The following is a 23698-nucleotide window of genomic DNA, read 5'->3' as shown; positions in this document are numbered from 1 at the left end:
AATTTAAAGTTAGCGCAGCTAAAATGGTCCTTTCCAGGGCATTCTGACTGAAGGCCAGTTCTTCAGGAGTCTATATCTTCTGTGATGAGCCAAGTGTAAGTGGGGGGGAAAAAGCAGCACCTTATCAAATGGTAATTTTTGACAATAGCTTCTTAGGTGGCGGAAAATTAGGGCTCATCCAGGAGTCCTATTTTACCTTCCCTAGGCACATTAGAGAACAATCACTTTTCTGTTCAATCACGTTTTTTTGAGGGAGTGGGTTTTCAGCTGAAGTCAGTTGCAAACAAAAACCCTGATGTCTGTAAACGTTAACTTTTATAATAACGAATATAACATATTGCAGCTAAAAGGGGCTCTTCCTCAAAGCATCTCTCATCACGCAAGTACCTGTCCAGCTACCCAGAGGTGAGTGGAGCTGGACACAAGCTTCAGCTGCCGTTCCCCAAGCTGTGAGGCACTTAGATCCGTGGTTAAGTTTAGCCCAATTTCAAAGCCACAAGTGAAATTCCCTCAGTGCTTGGAGCTGTGAGATCCAAGTTTTCTGTTTCAAGCCCATCCCCATTAGCAATTTATCAACATAATGTTTCCATATAACTTCTACATAATAACAGTAATTAATAAGTTTGAATGCATCTGAGGCATGCATGCCGGAGGCCTTCACAAAAACTAAACTGAAAGATAATTAATCCTTACTTAATAATGACATTTGATGTTTATATTGTGCATTTTTACATGTTTAAGGCATCGTACACACAGTAAGTAATTGGCCTTGAACAAATGACGAGCCTGAGAGCCTCCCTGAACAAGAACTGTCTCACTCCCTGCTGCCACAGGCAGATGTATAATACCCTGCCTTAGACAGGACTGGATGTGGGGCAATTATCTATCTTAGAAACACAATCCAAAAATTCACCTACAGCATCAGTGTCTCCAGGGATGCCAGATCCCTGAAGGACGGCACCAGGGTTCTTCTGGCAGGGTTGGCGATAACCATTATAACAAGCTGGCTTCGTTCGAGGGCCATACTGGTGGGGGAGGAGATAGGAATGCATGCTGAATCTGGAGTCGGAAGACCTGGTTGTGCTGCTATCCCGGGGCTAGTCACTCCGCCGTGGTTTCCCGTTATCACAGGAGAGCAATGCTTAGCTGCTGGGCTGCTTCTCAATTGCCGGAAAGATGTAAGCAAGCACCTCCTGGGTGCTATAGGGAGGTGCTATAGGTTGTTCTCCTTGCACACAGCCGCCTTTCTTCCAGGCTGTCTGGCAAACAGGGACCTTGCCAGATCCTCAGTGAAGGAGAAAATTTATATATAAAGAAGATTTTTTTTTTTTTTTAAAGAAGCATTTAAAGAATCTATTTGGCCAGCACTCAAGAAATCCTTTGTAGCAAATGTAATAGCACTCTGGCTTATTCAGCGGAGAATGAATCAGAAGAACACACACCACTTTTCTATTTCGAATTATTCTGCTTCACGTATTCAAACAGCAACCTGCCTTTTGGAAGGGAGCCCCCCCTTGACTCAAATCCACACTCTTCAGGCAAAATGAGCGTGGCTCAGAGAGGTCCTGCTCTTTGTCTGAGGCTACAGAAAAGTGATTCTGTCTGGGATTCCTCATCTTTAGCAGATGATCCCTTTAAATCCTACTCAGTGGGAAAGGAGGTGCTCTGAACCCCAGCAGATGAGTCCTAATATCTCCTGTTGGGATATATGGGCCCAAGGCCATCACGACTGGAAACAGCTCCAAAGGGAGGGTGGGTTTGGACATGAACCTCCATTCCAGGCCCTTACTGTTTGGACTCCGAGGGAGTTTTAAGACCAGGCCACATTAGTCCCAGAGAAATAAACACGAACACATCTCCATAAACGACAGCACAGGAAAGTTACTGGGATACAAGCCACCAGCTCATTTACCATATCTGTATCAAGGGACACTTTGGCTCCATTAAGCCAACTTCAATTTGAAGCGCTTTCATTTGAACTAAGTCATGTTAAATACTTCAGCCAAGTGTTTCCTCCATTACCGAGGATAAGACTCAACTCTAGAGCTCATCACCCCTTGGACCCAGATTTAGCAAGCAAAGTAGCCAAAAAGATTACAGAATGAAATAGCTAGAAGGAAGGGATTTACAGGCAGTCTCTGGTCTTGTCTATTGGGGGTGGAGGAGAAACACTGCACCAAGAAGACCCAACTCTCAGGGTGTCTAAGCTTAAGTTGCAACAAGTTTCTGTCTTTACTGATGACAGCCAGATGACTAGACATCTCGGGACACTGGGGAGAAATGCTGGAGGCCAAATCCAACCCTCTGTCCAGATGGTGTCACCGGTCAAGGAGCAAGATTTGGACTTAGATCTAGAAACAGATCGTCAGAGCTGAGAGGGTACAGTTCAATGGAAGGATAAGTCACGTTCTGTTCTTTATACTGCTCCCTAAGTATCTCTTACTGGCCACCGTCCAAGATACAAGTCTATAAGGACTCTGGACTGACACATTATGACCATTCTTATATCCTTACACATTTGATAAATAAATCTGCCTTCTCTCAGGATTTCACAGTTTCTGTCCAAGTTCAAACGCATAACGCCATGCATGCATAAATCAATCAATCCTTTACTTCCTGCTCTGTTAATTATTATCACAACATCCATAAGCAAACACCAGCCTTGGACAGCTGACTAGCCGTGCACACAAAAGCACTCTTCAGGTTTCTCAAGCCCACCCTTGTGTGAGCTCCAGCAAAAAGCTTGCCATAAATATCACTACCTCTTCCTGCTTCGAGCCTCTAAAACACTCTGGTGAGTGACACATGGGAAGAAAGAGAGTGCAATTGTTTCTAAACACCAGACTGTGTAAATTTTGCCTGATGGATCCTTTGGAAAATGCTTTTTTCTTCTCGGGAGAATAGTAGAGCAGTGTTTCAAATACACAGACACCCCCCTCTTTTCCTCCACGCTGAAATGAAAGGGGGACGTCAGCAAGTACCAGCGTTAACCTGAAAGAGACCTGTCACATCTTGGCAAAGGCTTTGCCTCTTATAATTGTGGCTTATCATCTCAAGGGTTGCTTTATTAATAATCTTGCCCCCATCAGGACACGTTTAGCAGAGGGGTCTGTCTCTCTGAGCTGCATATATGATTCTTTGATCTTGCATCTGCCCTAACAGAGAGAAAACTCATCTCTGTTTCCTCTATGGACAAAAATAAACTCTGCGGACGATTTGGCTGAACAGCTGCACAAACAATGCAATTTAGAAGGATGCAAATGATACACGAGCAGGTTTTGTTCACAGCCTGTCTATCCTTTGTGTTTGCCAATTAGAGCAGCGATCTTAACCCAGCTCTTGTGGCTGGGGTAAGGAGGAGAGACTTATACAGGGAATAAAGCTAAGCATCATGCACATCACAGTACGATTCCAGGAAGCCGAAACCCTATTATCAGAATCTAGAGCACCTTGGCGTAAGGATTTCCTCCAAACCTGATCTTTTTGGTTGAATAAGCTGACAAAGGCTATGTCACAGCTTCCACCAGCACAGGGCATGGCTATTTTTATTCCCTCCCCATCAAATAACAGCACACCCATGTCACCCCATGGACTGAATCTTAACCCAAACAGAATGAATCAAGAACAGTTAAGCTTTCACTTTTTGGATGGGGAAAAAAAAAAAAAATACAGCTGAATTTCCAGTTTATAGAAACCTTTCATTGCAAACCATCCTGCAACACTGCTAAATATCGGTGCTGGCAACTTCATTCCCAAAGCAGCTTCCTTGACTTCAGGATTGTCTACATGATATAAAGTTAGTCATGAGCTGAAGGTGTTGCAAGAACCCTCAGTCGTGCGGCTTCATCTCTGCCTCTACCTGCAGCCGTGACTACCCAGTACGGACATGGGGAGGCGGGATGCTCACATCGGTTACACCCCCGGTCTCCAGGCACACTGATATTCCACTCACTTCAACATCTGCGCTTAATTAGCCTGCCCTGTGGCCCAGGAGCGAGCGAGGACAAGGAAAGCTGCATTCACTCCTACAGACATCATGGAAAGAGCATGTCAGACTGCAGCATTACACATGTATTTTCACTGCAGAGTCCAGCTGGTGGATGAAAACACAAGCAGAGCAGACAAGGCAGCTATGGGGTTGGTTTGTAGCAGGGAAACAGGGGTAAGCAACAAGCAGAATAGCCAGTTGCTCGGTGAAGAAGGACCTAGAGGACTCCAAACAACAGCTCAGCCCACCCTGTGCCAGGATGTACTGTCTGCACCAGATCTTCAGCCTGTACAAACTTGCATAGTCCCCAACATCAAAACCAGTCTGATTTATAGTAGCTGAGACCCAGCCCATTCATTCCAGGGTGGGTGGTGGTTTGGCTTTTTTCAGCTGAAGCACAAAACAAGTTTCACTCCTACTGAAATTCATCTAATCTCAAAAAGAAAAACTGAAAAACATCTCAAGGATAGGCAGTCTCAAAATGGATGCACCCAGAATAAGTAGTTCCATGAGAAAAATGTCAACCTTGGAGTTGCAAAGCACTTTGGAGGCATGCAACCACTTACATGTCAGAAAAGCGATGACAAGGTTTTCCCAGCTACCAGGCTGCCTGTACCACACAGCGGTGGTAGAAGGGTAAGCCAGAAATTCCAGTTGGTGAGCTCTAGCTGTCCCGATCTCCAAAGAATACAAGCCCTCACTCAGGTCAGACATCAGTGTGCTGGGTTTTTTTCTGTTCTGATAGGAAGTCAGCCAAGGAGACACTGTTTTCACATCTCCAGATAAACAGAGACTAGACTTAGGGTGGAGACAGGCCCTAATTAATCATAAGGGATTGAATTAGGTTTCTACAGTGCTCAAGTTCTGCTAGCTTTCATTGTGAATTAATGCCATTATGGACAGAAATGTTAAAAGAACACCTGTTTCCGACAGCTCCAATCTAGAACTACAAACGTGCCCCTAGAAACGCTCTGATTTAGGGGTCCAGATGGGAGACCCTCCCTCACCCTAAGGTTTGGAGGGCTTTGAGTCAAAGCTTTGGTTATGACCCATCTCTGGTTTTCATCAGCACATCTGTTTACCTCCGATTCTCCTACAGCACCTGTCACTGAGGAATGCAGCATCGCCGTGTTCCGCAGGTACGTCTGTGACTCGATAATCTCATTTAAATACCAATCATAACAGTCAATGTGCAAAAAACAATGCAGCCCTTTCTTCCCTCCACACGTGTGTGAGTGCAGAATTCCCGCTAGCATTAGAAACAACTCCAGGCTGATGGGAATATTGTCTCATTCCCACTGACTTTATTGACTCTCACCTGCCCCGTGAAGGACCAAAAGAACAAAGTTCTGTTCACTTAGGTGTGGATTTTGGGAAAGGAGGACATTAGGCATAGTGTTTCCAACCCTGCCGCTGCCTTCATGTACAATCTCAGCCAAGCCCCTGAATCTCATGGCACTTCTGTTTTCCCCACATGCAAAATGAGGATAATACCTGCCACACAAGGTTGTTGCATAGTCTGGAAAGTACTCAAATGGAAGGCACATGGGGAGGCAGAGGTGTTGTTATCTCACAGCTTGCTGAAGACATTTCCCATTAATAGACTGCATGAGCACTGCATTGAGAACTCTCTTTTGTGTCATATGATTACAAAATTCCTTAATGTGCCATTAATATATATGTGAATACTGAAGCAATGCATGTATCCTGTTATTGTGCAACCGGCAATGTTTCCACGGGAACTCCTCCAATAACAGGCACATATACAGCGTGTGGTTTTTCAAACCAAAATAACTTTTTTCAGCCTTTTTTTTTTTTTTTTAAGTTCTTCTAAACCAAGAAAGATATTCTGCCAAAGATCAGCTGTGGCTGCTAATTTTTTCATAATAGTGATGTGAAGAAGTAAGTCTGCAGGGAATATTTTTGATATTTCTCAAATCCCATCATTACCAGACTCCTTTATGTGGCACTGCTGGGACAAAACTCATCTTAGATTTGGCATTTCCACGCTCTCCCTACAGACAGTATGACAGACTCTCTACAGTGCCAGTGTTTTCATTAAGCTTTGAAACAGGGGCCATATCCCACCTGGAATGTTATCCGATAATCTGCCCAGAGAACTTCGACAATTATTGGCATTCACTGCTATATGATGAAAAGCAACCAACACTACCAATCCATTGAGCTGGATTGGTTTGCTTTGCTCAGCCATGGTATAATAGTTAGGAGGGGTCTTCTTAAATTCCAAGTGCTAAATGAGCCTTTAATATATGTTTGGTGAACCACAGATGAAAAGGCACTTCAGTTCTAACATTTAAAAATAAAATCCTACTTCACCTTCATCTTTTCTCTCTTGAAGTATCGATGTCATGCCTACAGCCATCTCTGGGAAGCCAGATCCAAGGTCTTTCAGTTTATGTAGAGCTTTAGAAAGACTTGCTTGGACACTGCAACCAATTTCACTGTCTTGAAATAGATTTTCTCCAATTAATTCAAGAGTGCTTTTTAAAGTCTTTTTCCTCCTTCCTTTATGAAATCATTCTATAGAAATGAAAATCTTCAAGTTAGATGGATGCAGTGTTGAATGCACATAGCTGATTTAATAAAAAGACGATTTCTCTTCTGTGTCTCTTCTGCCTAGCCTGTGTATTCAGACCACCACAAACACTCCACCTCCACCACCAAAATAACATACCGGGGGAAAAAAGTGCGACTGAAACTAAAGCAAAATCAGAAACGTATAATCTGATACAAGAATTGGCTCAAAATAACTAAAGATTTCAAGTTATTTTAATCCTTCATTAAAAATAAATTAATAAAGCAAAGACAGACTGAGTTTAAGGCATTTGAATAGCTTGCTCCTTCCAGATTTCTAGTTCCAGACTGACAATACATTCCTACTCCTTTCCAACTTGGAGGGAACAAAATAAGAAACTCTAAAAGAAAAAGGAAAATCCCGTATTAAAACAAAAACCCATGAGAGTTATCTTTGCACACATTATGAAGAGGCAAAAAAAGGCATCATTTTAATGATTTTCTCCTCTTTGTGGGTCACCTTTCATTAAATTCTTGAGAATAAAACATACTCCCACCAAGACGTTAACATCTCATTTCCAGTAGTGCTTGGGTGAGGAGACCAAATAAAAATAAATGGCTTCTACAATAAGACACATCATCCATCATCAGCATGTAAAACGCAGTCATTAATCACAGAAGCAACCTACTTATTATGGATATTCAAGCACTGGCAATACAAATGCTTATAAAACAGGGGCTCCTTTCATAATTCCCTGCCCTTGTCTCTCAATAGTTTAGAGGATTAACCCTTTTACAACGAGGGATGGGCAAACTGGTTTTGCCTAATTCCAAACCAACTTGACGTCATGGGTTCGAAAGTTCGACTTGAACTCAAACATTATCAGATGCAGTTTGTGCAGAGGGGAGACAGCAGGAAAGAGCTCAGGGAGAGAAAAAGGAAAGAAGATAGTGAAAGAGCAAATCGAAAAACCCAGCAGGGCATGGGCAGAATGAAAAAAGTCCAGTAAAGGGTCAAAGGATGGATAAAGAAATTGCTAAGGAACGAGTTGAAACCCCCACAAAGTAATAAAGGCAGCTCTGTCTTAACACCTATCTTAATGTGATTTGTGGGGAAGTCTCTTCCCTCCTACAGACTTCTCTCTGGTAGGAAAAAAAGACAGATTCTAGTTGTACTTAATTAATCCTCATGAAGAGCACAGTTAAACATATGCAATCCCCACTGACCATATTACTTTGGGCTTCTCTTGCATTTCTTAGCAAAGGGTTTTACAATACTTCACACCAGTGTGTAAGGAACCGCTGTCTTCCTTTAACTGATGGGAAAGATGAGGCATGCAGCAAGCATATAACTGGCTCCACATCATATAGTGAGTCAAGGACAAAGCCAAGTAGAGATGGCCAAACCACCGAGCGTCCACTGCACAGTTCCTGGCCGTTCCATGGACTCTGCAAAATCACAAAGTTGTCCCTGTTCCCAACAGCGGCATGTCCCAAGCTGCCAGCTAAATGAATGCTCAGCAGAAAACGTTCGTGTATTTGCAGTCTGATGCAATTTCTTTTCTTTTTCTACACACCCAAAACTTCTATTGACTTCAAGGAGCAAATAAATAGTGGGGACAGGGGGAAAATCAAGAGGTATGAGAAAAGCAATAATTGGGACATCATCTGTAGCACGCAAAGGGTTAAATTAGAGTTTAAAATACATAAGCCTCACTATTTACTGATGGCTGTAAAAAGTGAGACATCTGAATGAAGAAAATTCTTGTGGAGGGAAACTAGACGAGTTATGTATTTGAATTTTCTCACCATGGCCATAGTTTAACCAGCGGCCATAACTTTTCAAACACTTAACTTTGCCATCAACTGGACAAACATTTCCACTGTCGGTATCAATTACTGGAGGCAAATGACCCATGATTGGCTTTGGGGAAAACAAACATTTTGAGAAAACAAATTGAAAGAGTCCACTACATTTTAAGCCACGCTGAAGCTACATGCCAGGTACTGGAAACGAACGCTTAAGTTTCTTCTGGGTGGATTTTACAGTTAATTCACAAAGCAGCAATAGGCAGCAGCAGCTATTCCACTACAACCTTCTTCATATGTAAGAAATACCCAGTGAATACCTTGTAGGCATGACTGGTTTCAGGGTAAAGCGGGCTACGTCCTGGCAAATCGTCAGAGCAAGAAGTTCAAATCATTGCAGAGGTACTCAGAAATTCAGCACTACCTCTGCTTCTTAAGCAATATCAGGAGTTTTCCCAAGATATTTCCCCTAAAGGAAATGTTTTTCTTCAACCGAAGTTGCCGTCAAGGCACTGTGATGAATGAAAAGCTTTTTTGGTATCCTTCACTGTCCAAAAGGATTTTCTATCCCATAATTTACTACAGGAAAGTACCATTTTTATTTTGCAGGCTTATACTCAGAGACAGAGAAATACAATCAGCGGGTAAAAACATTATCACTGGTTTTGTTTTTTGAAAGGTAATGCCAAAGTGAAGATCACTGGTGAGTTCATATGAGTCAAACAAATCACGCCTAGGCTGTACTAAGCAGTCAATATCAGTGAATAGGTAATAGTAATGCTTAGTTTTTAAATAGCTGTCAACTGATTGTAATGCATTTTTACAAGTCGTAACATGACTAATTGTGCTAATATTAAGGAGGGAGAAATAAGGCATGGGTCACAGAAATCACTTTTTTGAAACATATTAAAGCCACAGATCATTAACTATTGCTAGCAAGTTGTCTGCATCGCTTTCACAGTAGCGTCTGTGTTTTCTGATGGGGAAGGAAACAGGCAGTATTTTTTCCTAAGCTGAGTCTGTGCCACAGAAGTCCTATATCAATGTTTATCACGGTTTTATCCCTTTGTCCTGATTAACACTGCTGGATGGGTATCACTTTTACCCTTCTCTGAAGGACAGACATTTCTATTTCATAGTTGCAAGCTCTTTAGAAAGTGTTAGTGGAAGCTATTACTTGATCCTGCTATAAGTAGAAACACACAGAAAACAGAAAAGGATCTAAAAAAGGCAAACAACCATGAAAATTGTGACAGCACAAAAGAAAAGGAAATCATTTGCCAAACCGAGTTTGCCAGACTAAAAAGCAAGTCCATTTAGCCAGCTAAACAGCTCTGAAGACGCTCCAACGCTCCTGGGCTAGGTGTGCATGCGGTCAAATCGATCTTTTTCATTTCCACCCACAGCCCATTTTCTGTCCTGTCACTGCTCTGCAAACATCCCGCATCTCCATCCGCCACAAAGACGTTTCACAGAGCCCGAGCGATGTCATGTCCTTAGTTAGGACAAGGATCAGGCCCTATCTTTCATTTTAAACACAGCTGCTTATGAAGACAGAAAACAAACCAGACCAACTCCAAACCCTGCAGAAGTCCTTTCAGCGCTTGGCGTTGACTGGGAGATCGTCTGTCTGTGGGGACGAATTTAGTTCACTCCGGGAGACAGGAATGACCCCAGTTAACAGCTATTCCCTGTTGTATACACAACTCGCCATGCTCCAAGCTTCTGACAGATCTTCAGGGATGGCACTTCGGATGCGGTGCTAAAACCTCCTGAGACAGCCCTCCCCGACAGACAAATGCAAGCCAGAAGACCCTATACCTGCCAACTCTGAGCTGCTCCAAACAGCAGGAGATGCCTTGGCCCTGCTGGAAAAGGGATGGCGAGGAGAAATTCTGAGGACAGAATGAGAAGGATCAATCCCGAATTTATTAAAAAAAAAAATACATGAGTTGTCTGAAAGCAGGCTTGTGAATCACAATATAAAAGATAATATCCCTGATTTTCTGAAAACATCACCATATGTTATTAAACTTGAACGTATTTATAAATCCATCTTTTTACCACGTAGGTTATTTCTTTTTAAATAATATTTTGGACGCTGTACTTTGCTCAGCAGAGACAAAGATGAATATCCATCACCATTACCGTTTTGAGATTAGCTTATGCAAAAATTTCAGCAGTTTATGAGCTGATACTTACACAAGTAAGCTCTCTAAATCCTGACAACTAGATGAAACACCAGCGGGATTTCTACAATCTCATTTCAGTCATCTTTGCTGTCTCTTCTCATGCGATCGCTAGCCAGCTAGTCTCTGATGGACAAAAATACATCTACAGTATCAATTGCTGTGACATCTCTTCACAACAGACAGGTGCTATAGGGGTTAGGCACCAGTCTAGGAGTTCTCTGTCTCTCAGCCGCAGGAAAAGGGGTTTCATTAGACCCGTACAAACAAAATGCTATCCATCTGGGATTTCATAAATGCTTTTGTTTTAATGTAATTTAAGTGCTAAACTACCTTATAGTAATGTGCCTTTAGATGTTTACAGTTAAGGCATAATTGAATTTGACTTATTTTGGCCCTGATCCAACCACGATTTAATTGACTTCAGTGGGAGTTGGATTGGGCTCTAAGTAATTTTAACTAAAATAATCCATCCATTGTTTCTCACACACTTCATCAAACTTCTTCCCGTCATTTATGATTGCTGTGTAATTTACTGCAACAAGGCAAAATCAACCCTTCTGACTTCTGGCATGGCTTCCTGTCCCTCAGCAGAGAATTTCACTACTATCCAGCAACCTGAAACAGATCTGCTTAAAGGAACGCAAAGAGCACAACCAAGAGCAGGCGGCAGGGATCCAAACTGCCTAGCACTGTCCTCTGCTGCTGCAGAAAGCTTCAAATATCAGCTCCTCCACTATTTAGTCACCACAGGAACAAAATGAACTGTTAGCAAAGCTGTCAAGAGGAGGTTGTGAACAAAACAGACAGAAGGGTGAAGCGAAATGTATTCACAAACTCACGCAAATGTTTTGTGGCCAAAAAAACCCCGTTTGCTTCAGACTTCTCATCATTATATAGTATCAATGATTACGTTACTCGTTTCTATTTCGGGGGACTTTTCGTATTTTTCCTCTTTGAGCCACATGAATAAATGCAAGCCAGAGCACTAGGCCCTCCTGAAGACGAATATTGTTACGCAGATTTATAGGTACATGATACGTACAGCGTGCAGGTGGATACCTTCCATGAGAAAGTACCACCGCTGCTAATTTTGCTTCAAAGACGACAGGTTAATCTGTCATAGAGTACCCTATTTAAGTAACCACAAACATATCACACATGTTTCTCTGTCTTGTAAAAGAAAAAGAGATGCTTTTATTAAGGCTTCGAGCCATCTCTGCTTACACAACAGTGTTTTGTTTTTTAATGTATAAACGTAGGCAGCTGTACACTAGATGTGGCAATAAGTACCTGTATACTCAAAGCTACAGGGACCTGTTCTTGCTTCAACATTCGTTCTGAAGATGTCTATTAAAATTTAATTCAGATGAAATCCAACCTCTGTAAGCTGAAATCCAAGTTGGGGGGGGCGGGGGGGGAGGGAGAGAAGAAAGAACTTGCATCATCAGGAAAACTAGCCATTAACTCTCCTGTAACTTTCAAGATAATCATTAATAGCAATATCCAAAGCCAAGTGTTTAAACATGACTTTATGACTACATTGAAAACTCTTATTTTGAAGAAAATCGACAAAATGAGTAGCAAGGTTATCTGAGTTACAGGGCAAATACAAAAGCATCCAATTCAAATCCTTCTTTGCATGAGTAGTCCTGTTGAAGTTAGCCAACTAACTACATGAATAAAAGCCACTGGCATGTTAAAGAATTTACAAGATAAGACCTGAATACGCACATCCAAACACATTTAAGGTCACTGTAAGGTTGTTGCTCCGAATCCCACAGAAAAAAAAAAAAAAAAAAAAAAAAGCATATGTATTTGCAAATTTTCTGTCATTACATTTTCAAAGGGAATTTTATTTTTGTTATATAGGAAGTTCTGGAAAACTGTTTTTCTCCTTCCTTCAAAACAAAGTGATTTTTTTTTTTTTTTTACAGAAAAATGAAAAATCAAAGCAGAGATTTTGTCTGGGAGCTGTTAAGTGTGGCATTTTTTCAGGTTTTGCGTTTTAGATAGAGCTAAATATTCTGGAAATAAATACTGCCAAAAGCATAGTTTTGTACAGGGAAAGGACTGCCTTTTCCCACTCATCATATATGCCAGGATATTCTTCTAGAAAATGTCTTGTTGTTTTTACTGGAAGCCATTTCTTCTCAATAAACTATAGATATTTATGCTCTGCAAAAGTGCCAACTATAAAGACGTATGCACAGGCCAGCCAAAAAAAGGAAATTAACTGCGGGGTTTTCGTGTGGGTTTTTTTGTTTTTTTTTTTTAAATAAGGAAGAGATTCTGGACTGCCTTTCCATGTGGCACACTTCAGAGAGAGATTTACACAGACAACTAACTGCTGTTGACCCCAAGAACGCTCCCACCCTCATGAATTCTCATCAGCTAGCTAGGAGCAGAATCAAACCTTTAGCATCCTCATGGCTCTACCATGCCTCACCCAGACCCCGCTGGACCTATCCCTCTGGAGGCCAGGATACGTTCGGAGGACAGGTAAGAAGCAGCAAGTATATAACTTCACTTGTGACACTGGGATGTGCTAACCGCAGTCAGAAGAGGTTTGAATACCAGTGTGGGGGTCCACGTTTGGGAGGATGAAGGATTACTTTCGGAAAGGCAGTTCTTCACTTTTCCCTTTAGTTACTTAAACGGGTCTCGGCGCCAAGTACCCAAACACCTGTCTGAAGCATCGGCAACTGGTAACTTGGTGTTCTTCTGAGCTGTGTTCTGGCCAAGAGAAATGAGGGAGAAGATGCCAAGAATGAGTCAAAAACGTAAGGTTACATGAGAGAAAGATGGAAAATATTAAGTATTTACTGTGTTAGCCAGGTCCTAACACCAAATCTCTATATATTTTTAAAGATGTCATTAAAATGTAGGTTTGGAACTTTCACATCACTCAACAAGGGCTAGAAGCTTCTCGGCTAGATTCTCCCAGAGTGCTAGGAACACAAGAAATAATAGATAACCTGAGGGGAAGAAATCCATCTCCAGTATTTCCCTGGATGGTAATATTAATATCACCTCACGATTTATTGCCTACTTTGAAGCTCAGCTACCCTGAAACTCTCACATTCATCTTACCCATGCAATCCATGGTGGGAGCGATCAGACACACCGTGGCACAGAAACTCTTCCCAGCAGAGCGAGAAACACGAGCCATGCGAAGAGGGGCCCCTTCCCCGTGTAAAGTCAGCGTAAGCGGACACTGTCATGGCCAAAAGCAGGAGGCAGAACTTGGTCTGTCTCACCTGAGCGGTGCAACGCTGTGCTCCGCTCCCCACCGAGCAAAAGTGTACACAGGACATCTACCGCCCAGCGCCCATTAGCCTCCTCTTGTGATCCTGTTCTGTTGTGGACTCTGTCTTGACTTAGACAAACACAGCTGAGATCACAAACCAGGTCCTAAACTTTCCAAGGAACTATTATTTCCGCACAAGCTTGTGTTAACGTGTTCTGGCTTCTGCAGTCCAGTTGGAACAGTTCTTAAATAGAACTGACTGAAAACATTCAGTTGTAACTTCCTTTCATCAAGAAAAAAAGAGAAATAAAATTTTACAATACAGAAGGTAACTTCACTGCTTTGCCAGATGTCTCATATAAACAAGTAAAGTGGTAGAAAGTTTCATTTCAGCCTTTAGAAGATATGTTTTCAATATTTTATTCCAGATCAAGTATTTTCTCTGACCGGATTCGCCCCTATACTTTTCAAACTTTTAACTCGCCAAAATAAATCCAAAACATTTTGTTTCACTCTGAACGGAAAAGAACAAGTGATTGTTATTTCTTCTACCTACCAACAAACCAACATATCCATTTTTCTGATTACTTCTAGTATTTCCACTTTGATACGACGGAATTTTGTCCACGGTCTGCAAATGCAAAGCCCAGGTTTCCAGTTCCTCCAAGCAGGGCTGCACAGTCACCTCGAACTGGACAAGGTATCAAGGGAACGCACGTAAGAAATAAATCATCAGAATCAAGAAATCAAGATCATCTGAGCAACAGCGAGCAAGAGCAGAGCCTCTCTCTAACCCAGTAAATGCCAGCAGTGGATTATGAAACAACTCTAGCGAGCGTATTGAGCAAGTCATCTGCAGAGCTCAATTCCCGACGTGAAGATCAATTCCAGATGATCAGCTCTGCCATCTATCGCGTACAGTTGCATGTAAATCTTCCTTCCTCGCAGGCCTGCACTGAGGGCATGGAAACGACTTAAAAGTCAGAAAGGCAGAGATTTCTTTCAGTCATCCAAACCTGCTTACAACACTCCTATCAGTATTAAATCCTTTCTGAAGGCGGATCAACGCTCTGATCAACACACGGCCAGGATTATGATACCGCGAGCTGTCCTTCACCATACTCTTAGCTGGAAAATAAATGTAATGCTCAACACAAGTAAACAAAAGAAAAAACAAAAAGTCTCCTTAGCTACTGCTCCGCTCTGTTCCCTGGAGCCTGGCGAGCTGACTGGGAGCTTCACACAACTCGTTGGCTCAAAACAGCCTCACTTCTTTTTCCCCAGTGAATTTTCTTGCCCTTGCTCGCACCCCGCCAGTACTCAAGGCAGCAGTGCTGGGGGACATTTATTCTAGTAGACAAGTCTTTTTTTCCCTGCATTTTACAGCAGCAAGTTGAATAGAAGTAATAAAAATAATAATCACAGCAACTTGAGAGCTGTGGCCCTCGGTCTGTATTGCGCAGTCTCCACGAGCAGTGTCCAAATTGAGGATACTTTTTACAGACCTACAGCATTTAAACCTAAACCAGTGTGTAGACAGATTTAAACTGCGCTTCAGCGCGAGCCGTGAGGCTTTAGAAAATACGGTGTAGGTGTCAATTTTCCCAGTGGAATCCCACATTCATTAATACCTCCTATTATAGCATTCCTCCACAATGCTTACTCATGCTTAACCTCAGCCACAATGCTGATTATTTTCCACAGCAGGTTTTATTGCAATCACTGGGGTGCGATTTTCTGTTTTGTTCCACGCAGTTTTACCTTTCATTTATTTCTTTTACTCACTATTAACAGTACTGAGATACACACAGCAAAATGCAGTCTTGATTCCAATTTTTTAAATACCCAACATTGAAACTTCCTTAGAGCCAAATTTCCTTGCTCAGTCTAAGTGAGACCTGTTTTCAAATTCAGACTCTGATCTGGCTTTGCTTCTGAAATACCAGTTCTAATATTGGATGTAATCTGACAGAGAAAATTGACAGATTCTTCTCTGAGTATATAGTTATTATTAGCCAGCCCATTATTATCCTTCATATGCCACTTTTTGGCATTTCTGAACTATATTTGCTGCGAAAGATATCAAAACATGTAAAACCAAGGCAGACATCCTGAAAAACGCCAAGCTCTTTAAAATTAAATTTTGTGCGCAACCTTCAGCAGATGAATCCACTTTCCAAGTCTATAGCGTTTGTTCAGTTTACTTCGGCTGATAAACTGGCCTTCAGCACGATTGCTACAGACGGACTTTTTCTTGTGAGGCTAAAAAGGACAGGGAGTTATTTGGCTGAGAGTTTTGAGAAAACTCAGACTTTCCTGAGGTTGCAGCTGAATAAATCACACACTATGGGAGGAGGGAGACAGTCCCAAGGGCGAATTCTGACTTTTCTAGGTTTTCAGAGGAGAGCTCTTGAGACGTCAGCGTAAATGTGACTGCATCTTCTGGAATCTGTACGCAGTAATGTCATCTCTGACTTCTCTTACATTTATTAGGAATACTTGATAGCTTCCCTGATACTGGATCAGAGACACCTATAGGAGCAACACGTTGTATTTTTCAAGATGAATATATTTCCTTTGTCATTTTGCCTTTACTTTTTGCTATTAAACTATAGAATTATACTGATCTTTGCAAGCTAAATCCAACAAATGTTGGCAGTTTTCAAAATATTTTTTTCTTCATACGTTTGCACAAATAATCAGAAAATATCCCAAACAGCATTGCAGCAATGTAGATTTCCACACAGAGACACTTACAGCTTTGCAATTTAAGTTGGCACCTATCGTTCTCTGCTGCCATATAAACAAGCATATTCCTTTTGGTCTGCTTCCCTCAGCAAATACATTTTGGGACACAGATCTTTAATGGACCTCCTGAGTCATCGAGTCCCAGCTCCTGCCATCGCAGGCACACATTTAAGACATCTAGGTCTCCTGAGCACCCACTTCGCACACCACAAGACCAAAACTCCTTCCAACAGCTGATAATAATGACTGGGATGCTGCAGCAAACCCTCGCATCTGCAGTGTCCTGGGGGATGGCAGTTCAACCCCAGCTGAAGATGCAGGGCTCACAGGAGGCTGGGCACACTCGGGTTCAAGTTAGCCTGGCAGAAGGTATACCCACAACTAAAAATTAGCTTTATTTAACGCGATTAATCCAGCTGTTATGTTTCAGATAACACGCTTTGAATGGATGGCATCTCATTTTTCCTCACGCTGGGACATACGCTACGTGGATTCCCTTTTCCTTTCCCACAGTGCCCTGCTTTCCCCCAGGAACTCCGTAACAGTATCCGTGCTACTTAAAGGGAAAAGGGTCAGCAAGTATTTGAGCAAAAGAAATGGCTTCCACCCCAATTTTAAATAATGTCCCAGAGCAAATTCAAGCCTTGCCCATATCAAGGCCTTTTTGAACAGAATCACAAGGAATCTTGTTGTAAGGTCACACATAAAAACTGAGCTGTTTTAAGATGCAATAAATCTACTTTCTCACTATGGCTTCTTAAAAAGGCTGACAAGACTGACCGAGGACCAGGAATATCAAAGCTCACACTTTATTGCACAAACAATGATTCCCCGCCAGCCCCAGTGGTTGCAGGTATCGCTTAGTTTAATCCAGAAAATATCAAATACACTAGGAAAATGACAGCTCAAAAAAAAAAAAAAACCCAAACTTTGGGAATAAGCAGTTCCCAATTTCATCCTAAGATAAAACAACAGAAGACAGACAAAAGAACTGGAAAAGAAGAATTCAAGTCTTGAACAATTCTGTACTACCTACTTAGATTAAAAACCCGATTGCACAAATACTGAATGAGGAGCCATTCTCCTCCTCCTCCAAAAAAACCCCTCAAAAATCCAAAATAATAATTTCAAGGAAGCAAATCATAATTATTAGTGTTCTTTAAGGCAACTTGGTCCACAGACTAGCAAGCAGAGTAGTAAACTTTCAAAAAGATGTAAACAAGCTGAGAAAATTAAGGTTACGTCCACTTCCAGAAGTTGCGGCACTTTTAAATATACACAGAGCAGTACAATCCCCTTTAACACAACTCCCCTTATAAAAGTGTAAATATTGGATATGCAAGTAGCTAATTCTCTCAGAAGACAAGTAGAACCACATCAATATAAGGCATCTTTGTACCTGTAAAGCTACGTTCACGCGAGGCATTGTTCTAGTAGAGCTACTGTAGCAGAAAAAAGAGAAAGCAGCGCAGTCCTATCTGAGATATGTACCGGCCAAAAACCTTGATGTAGAATGGAAATAAATTACACTGATGCTCATTGGAATTTAAGTTATAAATCACTAAGATAATTTCAAATTTGAGGTATTTTGATGAGCTCCAGAACGGGTCTGGGTAGAAATGAATACATAGCATAGGCAACAAAGAATTTGCACTACGAACTTTGCTAAAATAAACTGAAAACTCATAAAAAGCTCCCTCTTGAAAGAGGCAACGCGGTTCTTTTCAATTCAGCCATCTTAATTTAATGGGGATAGTTTAGAAAGGACACGCAAGCCCAATATTGTCCATTATCAATACACAATGTCTCGAATGCACACAACTTCGCTGCCGCTGCCCCCACCCGCCCCCCCGCCATGCCCACCCTGGTGTTTATTTTTCAAGCTATTTTTGTTACTTTGATAAATACGAAATATTTCCAGTTTGACCTCATAACATCATACACTGACAATGTCCTTTGATTCTTTACCATGCCCGTAACTACAAATATGGCATTTGGATTTTGCATGTATCGCTAAACTAAGATTTTAAAAAATCCAGGAAACAAACCAGAATCAGTAGAGACTCACCTACAAATATTTTTAAACGTAAAATTGAAAAATTATATAGATAGTTTGAGAAGTGATTCCTATAGGACTCTGCTCAGTCAAAAAGCAACCTTCAGAAATCACTGTAGCAAACCAAACACAGTACGCATTAACACTGCAATCGTTACTTCTACAAATTAATTAGATATGACATAATATGAAAAGCCAATAAAAATATAAATATCATGAAACAAAATAAATAATGTCTTCACTAAGTCATCACAATCCAAAAAGTCATAAATCAAAGAGGTACTAACCACCATCTGAAAATATTTCTGTTTAAAAATTTTTTTTTTTTTTTTTGTTATCATAATGGCTCTGAACCCGGGCATTTTGTTACAGATCCAGTGCGAGTACAGTCTTGTTTATTTGGCTCATTAAATGCCACAATACATGTTCACGCATCAAATTTTAAGCTAATGATGGATCGTTTTCACAGGGAATTGCATTTTTCTTCTCAAAGAAAAATTTTAGTTCAGGCTCGTTCCAAGCTCTTCGCAATGGGAATCTCCCCAGTGAGATCGGTGAGCTTTGCGTTAGATCTCCTGAATGCTCCTCACAACTAAAATGTCAGTCTTCGCCTTCACGACGCACAGGGAAAAGTCGCCAACACTCCTGCCACCCCCATCCCCCCCCTACTAAACAATTTTGTTTTGTCCCAATTCAGCTGCTCATGCTTAAATATTTAGTGTTTGATCATAGCCAAAGGAAAAAATATTTTCCATTGGGTTACCAATGTTTTTTTCTCTTCACTTAAGGATGTTGTTAAACACGCATGCTGCACAACTACAACATCTTACATCTTTCAGCTCCAAATAAATTATAAAGGCGTATCAGACTTCTCTGACTTCACCCAAGATGAAAGAACTATTAACTCTTTAGCCCATGAAAACGCCTACAAAATTTGACTCTCGACTCGAGAAAAAGCTGTGCTGCTGAAGAGAAGTTCAGCTGAAGTAACTAACCACGCATTACTGTTTCAAATGCTCCCAAGTCCCAGCGATGACTGTACTGGCAAGGTAAATTTCTGCGATTTAGATTAAGATTAATTTCTTTTAGACCGCAGAGAGACTGAGTGCTCACTCCCTTCCCAATTAACTCAAGAGACAAAAGAAACGCAGGCAGTAAGTTAAATGCCATAGTGCTGTATTTCTGCAGTCTTTAGTCCCTAAGTGGTTTGGGTTTTTTTTATTATTTTTTTAGTTTTTTTTTTTTTTTAAACTGATTTGGGTTGGGTATTTTTTCAAATTCTTTCATATTTAGTTATCTTTTGTGGTATTGTCCATTTCTTAGACAATGACAGAACTTCCTCTCTTTTACAATTAAAAAAAAAAAGTTCCCATTACCTAACACATATAGGACTTCAACAGTGCCTATAAACTTAAAAGGCTTACAATTTGGAAGCGCGGATTTTTGTAGCAGTTTCTTTTATGGTTTTAATCCTGCAAGCAACTCTCTCTCTGCACTTCACTTCTCAAGTACCGCAACTCCATAAAGCTTATTCCATTAGAAGCAGATATTCACAATCCACCCTGACACAGGGACAGGCCAGAGCTTGGGCTAGAAACATAATCTTGAGGGCAAATTCATTAAAGATCCCAGGCACAAAGAGAAATAAGGCTTTAGCTGAACAGTAACCACAAGAGTCATGCTAGCATCACTCGGAATCCACTGCTGAATCATTTGAGGATTATGAATGATTATTTAATGAATATATATTAGTCTTGCAAAGACAATGTTTGCTATGCTTGACACAGAACTACATATTAAAAAAAAATCCTCTCTTTTTTTCCCATGGGGGTGGTGAGACTCAAAACAGCTGCTGGGAAGCGCCCCACCCATCAAAAATGCTAAGGATCCCTTAGCCTAAACGTGACATTCAAATCATGTTTTTCGATGCAGAGTTAGTTGCACATGCTTCTGGATGCTGGTAAACATTCAGGTTAATATTCCTTTTGGGTGCTAAAGGAAGCTTGCTTTTCCAATGCTTCCTCTTCCCGTACAGAAGGGGATAGAAATCTCTTTCCTCTTCCCGGCAGGCTGAGGTCTGTGGAAGTCACGCCATTGACTCCGACGCGAGCAGAATTGGGCCCTCTGTGCCTGACTGCAAGCTGCTACGCACTGAAACCATTTGGGACTTTCAGGCCTATTTTTGCCAAGCACAGAATTTCACTGTCTACGCAGTAGCGAGGGATCAGCTCTGAAAAATTCCCTTGTCAGCAGTATCTTGATTAACAACCAGATCTTCTTGTATAAAAACATGTCAGCGATTAGTTAGAGAAGGCAAGGAACGTCATGCACAAATCCATCCGAAGAAATAAATGTTGAATGAGGACCACACTATTCACGTAATCTCTTTCAAAAAGTTGGTCATCATGGGTCTTAATTCTGATCCAGCCTCCTAATCACTTCTGGATCTTTAATTATTACTATTTTCAAAATAAATATTGAGGTTGGAGGAAGACTTGTGCTTGGACCAAGGGTTTACTCTGCTCATCAAACTCTTAGGTAACCTAACAGCAAGTTTTATTTTAGCACAGCTCCACTAAAACCTGAAAAGTTCCTTCTTATTTATATTTAGCTAAGCATTAAAAACAAAACAAAACACCAAACCTAAGCCAAAGTGCAGGCCTTGAATTTTTAAACACAACTTACTACAAATACAAAATGAACAGTCCCAGGAAAGAGAAAGATAGAATTTGATGACCTTGAAATACATATTATTTTACCGGGAATTAGTCCTTTACAAAGATTTTTCAATAGTTAAGATTTTTTGAAGAATGTATTTTTAAGTTTCAGATTCATCACCTGATTCTCTTAAGACAGTAGGTGTCACCATTGGAAGCGTGGCCTTATGGGAAGAATATATATGTGGAAAACTGCCTACTTCACCCGAAAAAAGGATTTTTTTCTTTTTTTAAATCTGGAATGCATTATAAAATGATATTTTTACTTTTAACATGGATTTTTAAAGGCTCACATTACACCAATCTGTTTGTGAAATTTAATCATGCCCACTCACTCATTTCGTTGCATTAAAATCAGTAGTATCTCTCCAGGACAGAGATGCATTTGTATGTATTTATTTGTGGTGTCTACATCTGCAAAATCAACACAAATATTTTCACATCATCTCTGTTAGAAATAGCCTAAGTTGTTTCAAAGGAAGAGAGAATTTGGGGTAGAAAAAAAATTGTATCTCAATAGTCAGTTCTTCTCCTTTTTCAAATCTTCTATTAATTTCTTTGTACTCCCACAGATGGCAATGAAAAAACCACCAATGGTTTCAACAAGCACAAGATCAAGGCCGCCTTTACTAGAGGACCCCTTAACCCCTTATCATTTGCATTGGTTACCCCGAGGAAGAGGGGGGCTGAACCCCACCGCTGCACGCCGAGGTTAGCAATGTGGCCCTGAAGATTTATCAAATGACATCTCCCCCCTTCCCTGGACAAGACGGGGAGCGGGAGCAAACGCAAACCCTTCCGTTGGGGATGCGGGTTCACGGCGGGGACGGGGTCTGGGGGAGCGGGACGCGCAGGAGGCTGCTCGCCCACCGAGGCGACGGGGGCTTGGCTCGCAAAGGGTGCCCGTGCCCCCCACTCCCCGCCCCGAGGCATCCTCCGAGCCCCTGGCACGGGGCTGCTTCGCTCCCCTTGCCCTGGGGAGAGCCCCGCCGCCTTGGCCCGCCGCCGGGCCGGGCAGGGAGCGGGCTTACCGGCGCAGGAGTGCAGCGGCTTTGGCCGGACCAGGAGAGACGGGCAGACGGAATAGAGGGAAAGTTTCTCGAAGTAATCGCAGGTCTCCTTGGAGAGGATCTCGTCGATCATGAAGGTCTTGTAGCGCCTCCTGCCTGCCTTGGGGCGGCCGGGCGCGGCGAGCCGCGGCTGGGGCTGGCAATGCATGGCGAGGCCGCCCGCCGGCCCCGGGGCTGCGGGGCTGCGCCGGGCTGCCAGAGCCGCGGCCGGCCGCGCATGGGCCCCCGCCCGCTGCCTGCGCCGCTGCCTGCGCCGCTGCCTGCTCTGCTCTGCTCTGCTCCGCTCCCCTCCGCTCCGCTCACCTGCGCCGGGGAGCGCCGGGCTCCCCCGCTATATAAACCTGCCGATAAGCATCTCGCCGCGTCCTTTTTAGGAGGCTCGGGCTGTCAATCAGGGCGCCCGCTGCTCCCGGCGAGCACCATTGTTACCCTGCGCCGGGCGGGGAGGATCCCGCCCGTCCCCTCCCCTCCCCGCTCTCTATTTTAAGATACTGGGGTGTGTGTCTGCCTTTCTTCCTTTCTTTTTTTTCTTTTTTTTTTTTTTGTGCAAAAACTGGAAAGGTTCCAGATTGGGGCTGGCGCTTTTTTTTTCCCCCCTTCCTTTCTTCTCCTTCCCCCCTCCCCCCCCCCCCCGCCTGTAATTAAGTTTAAAAAATTAAAAGTGCACATCCCGCAAATGCGGGCTGCCGGCGGGAGGGTGCCTCTTCCCGAGCCCCTACAGCTTTCTCCGATCGGCATCAAACCTATTCCCCAGCCGCAAAGTGCTGGAGAGCGGCTTGGGAAAAAAAAAATTACTATTTATAGGTGCTTTGCTGAAGCAAACGCTGCCTTCTCCGGAGCAGCGTTACTCTGGCAGCCTGAGATGATTTACTGGCGGATCGCTGCTTATCTCAGCTGGATTTTTGCAAAGATGAGCTTTGAGCCCCTTCTGCTGAGGACAGACCCCATGCAGCTCACGGGGTGCCGAGGTTTCCCCGCTCGGCCAAAGCTGTTTTTCCTTGCAGGCTGAGCCCCGATTTTTATTTCTCTGCTCTGGGGCCTCTCTGCGGCAGCTCCCGATTTGCAGGGAGGGCTGCTCCCAAATGGGGATTTTATCCCGCTGAGAAATTACACCGCGCCCCGTTTGGAGTCAGTGCGGTTGAGCACAGGAATCACCGGGACACCTTCTCCAGGGAAGGGCGTATCAGGAGTCCTCCCGATTCCAACCCGTTGCTGAGTGGTTTTCCAGAAACCGCAGCAGCTCGCAATTACTCGTGGCCGCAAACTTTAAACAGGTAAAGAGAGGCTCATTATGGAAATGTGCCCCCCCTCCCCCCCAAAAAAATTATTCGCAGGC

General features: G+C 42.5%; 1 protein-coding gene across 1 annotated transcript in view; it reads right to left on the bottom strand.

Moving 5' to 3' along the window:
* BARX2 (BARX homeobox 2) overlaps window positions 1–22526 on the bottom strand; it is a 36413-nt gene extending 13887 nt beyond the window's left edge. The window contains exon 1 of the mRNA XM_087763536.1: window positions 22324–22526. Coding sequence (XP_087619662.1) covers window positions 22324–22510 — 187 coding nt within the window. The 5' untranslated portion in view covers window positions 22511–22526. The remainder of the gene's footprint in view (window positions 1–22323) is intronic.
* Window positions 22527–23698: the final 1172 nt, after the last annotated feature.

Source organism: Nipponia nippon, unplaced genomic scaffold, assembly GCF_047370975.1.
Source record: "Nipponia nippon isolate SJK-2023a ecotype South Korea unplaced genomic scaffold, ASM4737097v1 scaffold_28, whole genome shotgun sequence".
NCBI classification, from domain to species: Eukaryota; Metazoa; Chordata; class Aves; order Pelecaniformes; family Threskiornithidae; genus Nipponia; species Nipponia nippon.
The sequence above is the reverse complement of the archived record's forward strand: the minus strand, read 5'-3'. Positions and strand labels throughout refer to the sequence as shown.